This window comes from Echinops telfairi, unplaced genomic scaffold (assembly GCF_000313985.2).
Source record: "Echinops telfairi isolate 266 unplaced genomic scaffold, ASM31398v2 ScPeMD7_5;HRSCAF=22, whole genome shotgun sequence".
Classification (NCBI taxonomy): domain Eukaryota; kingdom Metazoa; phylum Chordata; class Mammalia; order Afrosoricida; family Tenrecidae; genus Echinops; species Echinops telfairi.
In genome coordinates this window covers 22,916,885-22,921,855 of record NW_022103901.1, presented here as the reverse complement: position 1 = coordinate 22,921,855, position 4,971 = coordinate 22,916,885, and the positions used below count along the sequence as shown (strand labels likewise).

General features: G+C 50.6%; 1 protein-coding gene across 1 annotated transcript in view; it reads left to right on the top strand.

The window, feature by feature from the left end:
* The window catches only part of SDR42E2 (short chain dehydrogenase/reductase family 42E, member 2), a 21,590-nt gene extending 16,881 nt beyond the window's left edge, over positions 1–4,709 (top strand). The window contains exons 12-14 of the mRNA XM_045285051.1: positions 2,568–2,631; positions 4,126–4,199; positions 4,455–4,709. Coding sequence (XP_045140986.1) covers positions 2,568–2,631; positions 4,126–4,199; positions 4,455–4,709 — 393 coding nt within the window. The remainder of the gene's footprint in view (positions 1–2,567; positions 2,632–4,125; positions 4,200–4,454) is intronic.
* The last annotated feature ends 262 nt before the right edge of the window (positions 4,710–4,971 follow it).

Genomic DNA, 4,971 nt, shown 5'->3' with positions numbered 1-4,971 from the left:
GACAAAGAACAAATTAAAATATACCAAGCAAGAAAAACTTGTGTTTTCCAGTCTAGCCTGTTGGGGCACCATGCCCTGTCTCCAATGTCCACCCTGATCTGACCCCGCCATGCTGAGGCAAGGCACTGGGGGGCATGCAGCAGAACAGCAGGGGAGGGGAGTAGAAAGATCCCCAGGGAATGATGAGGGTGGACAATGCTTTTTAATACCGTTAAAGAATCATCATGGTCAATTTTATGGCATCTTTGACACTAATAATACATATTTTGAAAAATCAATTTTATAGCATCGTTGTCACTCTAATAATATATATATTCTTAAAAAGCAAATGCCTCTACTGGTAGTCACTTTCTTCCTCCTCCTACCCTTGCCCAGCTCTGGGCAACCTCTAGTCTACTTTCTCCATATATAGGTATATCTGTTCTGTCTATGTAAAAATGTTATTCTCCGCATATAGATATATCTGTTCTGGGCATTTCATATAAATGAAATACCGTACATGCTCGTGTATAAGCTGAGTTTTTCAACATATTTTTATACAGTTTTTATGGTAAAATTAGGTGCCTTGCCTGATATTTGGGTCAGCTTATACTCGAGTATATATGGTAATACAAAGCCTTGCCTGATATTTGGGTCAGCTTATACTCGAGTATATATGGTAATACAAAATGTGGCCTTTTTGACTGACCTCCTAGCACAATGTTGTCAAGGTTCACCCATGTTTTATCATATGTCAGTACCCCATTCCTTTTTCTTGCCAAACACAGTTCCTTTCGATGGCTATACCACATGTTTATTCATCCATGAGTCACAGGCATGTGGGTTTATCCACTTTGGGAGCAATTATGAATAATGCTGTTATGAACATTTGCTTACACATTTTTTCGGGGGACATATGTTTTCATTTCTCTTGGGTAAATACAGTCATTCTTCAGTATCCACGGGCACTGGTTCTAGGATCCCCAAGATACCGAAATCCATGGATGCACAAGTCCCTTTGTAAAATGGCATAGCATTTGCATATAATATATGCAATCCTCCTATATACTTTATTTTCCTCCTATAAACTTTAAATCATTTCTAGATTACTTATACTTGTTTCAGGACACAAAAGAGACCCCCAAATCTAAAATATCAATGAAAGAAAATATTTCATGTCTTATGTAGGAAAAGGCAAGACCTAGACAAAAACGCATCATCCGGATCAGGGAGACTATTAGGACGAAGTTGCGATGGTGTCAGAGGGCTCGCCTAGAACCGGAGACTTACACAGGACATGGGAGAGCAAAGGAAACAGGCACAAACGCATGCTTGGCAGCTGATTATACATCACAGTTACAGGAGGGACTACAGAAGCAGGAATGGGACCATGAGTGGGTCGCATATAGTATACTAGATAGAAGAGCTTATAAAACTGGTCCGGGGCTCTCTGGCCAAGGCAGTCAGGGCGGGACTCATGACCATGCAACCCTGGCACTCTAAGTTCCATGGAGGGCACACCCAGGCAAGGCCCTCGGGGTTATGCCACTTCTCCCTGGCCTGGCAGCCACTCTCTGTGACTAGTACTCTGCCTGGCTAGTCACGCTGCTTTCAATGGTCAGAAGGAATTCACTGAAGGCTGAACTCACGAGCAGATGCATGAATGGACCCCGGGCTTCCGCTGTGCACTGTTAAACTCACTGCCATTGATTGGATTCCTTGGATTTCTATGACAGTAAACCTTTATGGGAGCAGACAATTTCATCTTTCTCCTACGGGGTAGCTGCTGGATCTGACCAGCAACCTGCATTCGAGGCTCAGTGCTTAACCCACAGCACCACCAGGTCTCCTTTCTCTAGGAATGTCATTGTTGTTGTTGTTAGGGCCCATCAAGTCAGCTTCGACTCATAATGACAACAGAACGAAACACTGCTGGTCCTCACCATCCTCACAGGTGTTATATTTGAGCCCAATGTCACAAACCTTGTAGTCAGTCCATCTCATTGAGGGTCTCTCTCTTTGTCGCTGAGCCGCTACTTTATCCGGCATGATGCCCACGGTGTTCTCCAGTATTAATAAGAAACCAAACCCAACGCATTGCCACCAAGTCAATTCTGACTCATAGCGACCCTCTAGGACAGAGCAGAACTGCCCCTTTGTGTTTCCAAAATGGTCAATCTTTATGGGAACAGAATCCTCATCTTTCTTCTGAGGGGCAGCTGGTGGGTTCAAACTGCTGGTCTTGTGGTTACCAGTCCAATGCGTAACTCATTGCACCACCTAGGGTACATCACAATAAAAGATGTGTACGATTCTGAGTTAGAACTCCACCCCCTGCAGTCATTTGCTAGGGTGAATTTTCCTGTGGAAGGGTAGAATTCATTTCCAGTCTGGCTTGGACTTGTGACTGGCCATGGGGTAGGCCACCACTGACTGGATTAGCAGTGTGTCAAAAGAAACCTCTGCTGACCTGGGCTGGGGCAGGAGGGGGAGTGGGGAGTGGGGAGCAGATGGGGAATGGAGTGCGTGACCTCTCCACACTATACCCTTAAGGACCCATCCTTATGTCAGGCCATGTTTCCTTGCAGTTTGAGAAGCTGGGATACAGCCAGCCCTGGATCCAGGTGCCTACATCCTTGGTTTACCTGGCAGGTAAGGAAGGGAGCCTGTGTGATAAAAGCCCTCCTTGTGCTACACATATATATGTTACCTTATTTTAAACCCAGGCAAGGACTAGGGTGAGGCACCCAGGTTGCAAACCATTACATGCTCTAAACCGGACCTTCCATTTGTTCACCTGAGAGCGAGGCTTCCTTACATACAATATCTAAGATGCATCCTTGGCGGCCCCAGTGCTCACCCTATGCAAAGGCTTCTCCCACTTGAAGGTGGGTGTGACTGGGCCCATTGTGTTCAGCTCAGGGAATTTCATCACAGGCCCAGGGTGCAACAGTGGCAATTACATCTGGATGTGCTGACTCACCTGGCCAGGCCATGTGCTAGAAGACAAATGCTGGAAGTCAGAAGAACAGGAACCTGGTGCTCCGTGTCCCCCAAGGGCTCCCGGAACCTAAAGCTGCTTTAAGGCCCTGGGTTTTCAGCCTCCGCCAGAAGGCTAGCTTCTGCCCCCACTGCCATCCCTGACAGTAGGTTTTGGCAGCTTCCCAGGGACCCGCGTCCCTCTGCCAACTTCTTTCCAGCTGGATTGTGAAGGAGGCTTCTGCCATGGGGTGACCCACCTGAGGGGACAGAAAGCCCTGTCGTCCCTCAAGCAGCTATGTTTCTAGAAAAGCTGACTGCGTCCATCTGTATTTCCGATGCACAGGAGGCTGTCCTTTTGATGCAGTAATGTGCACACATTTGTCGCCAGGGGCCCACGGAAGCATGCCCACACAGGACACTCTTGGCTCTCAGCTGAGGAAAGATCAGCCACAACTTGTGGGAGTTTTAGAGGAAATAAAAAAAGAAGAGCAAAACGAAACATAAAACCTCACTGCCATAGAGTCGATCCTGACTCATAGCAACTCATAGAAACCTGTAGGGTTTCTAAGGCTGTAATCTTTACAGCAGCCGGCTGCTACATCTTTCTCCTGCAGAGTGGCTGGTGGGTTCAAACTGCCAACCTTTGGGTTAGCAGCCGAGCACTTTCACTCACCACATCACCAGGGCACCTATTTTTGAGGATTGAGTATAAAGGCCCAGTCCCAGTGGTTTTCAACCCTGGCTGCACTTTAAAAGCAACTGAAGAACTTTATGAATACACAGAATCGGTAAATATGTGGACGCTCATGTGCACTTGGGGTTACCAAGGATGGGTGGGGATCAGGAATCCTCCATAGTAGACACATTATTTTTGGCGATGCCAAAGTTAACACTGAGTGAGTGTAAGTGTGCACAGGTCTGGCTAAGGTAAACGATGTTACTAAGATGTACACAAGGGGGGAAAAGACCTTTTATAGGTCATTTTATTGTCATTAGGTACCATTGAGTCCATTTCAGCCCATAGTGATGATGTTATGCACAACAGAATGAAACCCTGCTAAGTGTTTCGAATCCCTTAGCACACTGAAGAATGCTTCCAACCGACTTGTCCCTGGAGGCTAAACCGGGACCCTTTAGGACAAAGCCCACTCTCTCCCCACACAGCCACGGTGATGGAGTATCTGCATCTGGCCCTCAGGCCCATCTGCAGCGTCCCACCGCTGCTCACTAGGAGTGAGGTAAGCAGGCTGGCTGCTGGGGGAACCCCTGCGCCCAGGGTTGGGGGGCTCTTATCTCCCTTAGAGCCCCTCCGGTAGAGCGCCCCCATCTCTACCCCTGCTGCCTGATATAACCTACCACGTGGGCCCCGGCTTAGTGCTGGCTCCTTCCCAGCCTTTACTTGGGATGTTCTCTCTTGAGTCTGCAATTCTCTGATGGTCCAAACCCATCCCTCCTGGCTGGTACTCCCCTCGCTGCCCCGCCTCTCCCCACAGGTGCGCAGCGTGGCCGTGACGCACACCTTCCAGATCGCCAAGGCCCGCGCTCAGCTCGGCTACGCCCCGGCCGCGTTCCGCTTCGCCGAAGTCGTGGAGCGCTACGTGCAGTCCACGCCCGCACGGCGCCGTGGCTGCACGGCGTGGCCGCTGCTGCGGCTGCTGCTCGGCCTGCTGCTGCTGCTCGGCCTGCTGCCCTGGGCTCTGCGCCTGCTGGAGCCGCGGCCCCGGGACGCTGCGGAGGCGCGCCACTGACCCACCCCGGGCAGCCGAGGCCTCCGGACCACTCTCACCTTCCGGCCTCGGAACCGCCTCCTGCGCTTTGCCCCGCCCCCGGAACGCCCCCCCGCCCCCGCCCCTGCTTCACCTCTTGAACCCTGATCCAGCGCGCACTCTGCTCCCTGGGCCCTGACCGTGACCCTGACCCTGACCCTGGTCCAGCCCCTGCTGCGCTCCCTAGGCCCTGCGTCCGCCCCTTCCCACCTCGTGAGTCCTGGCCCTGGGCCTGGCCCCCTGG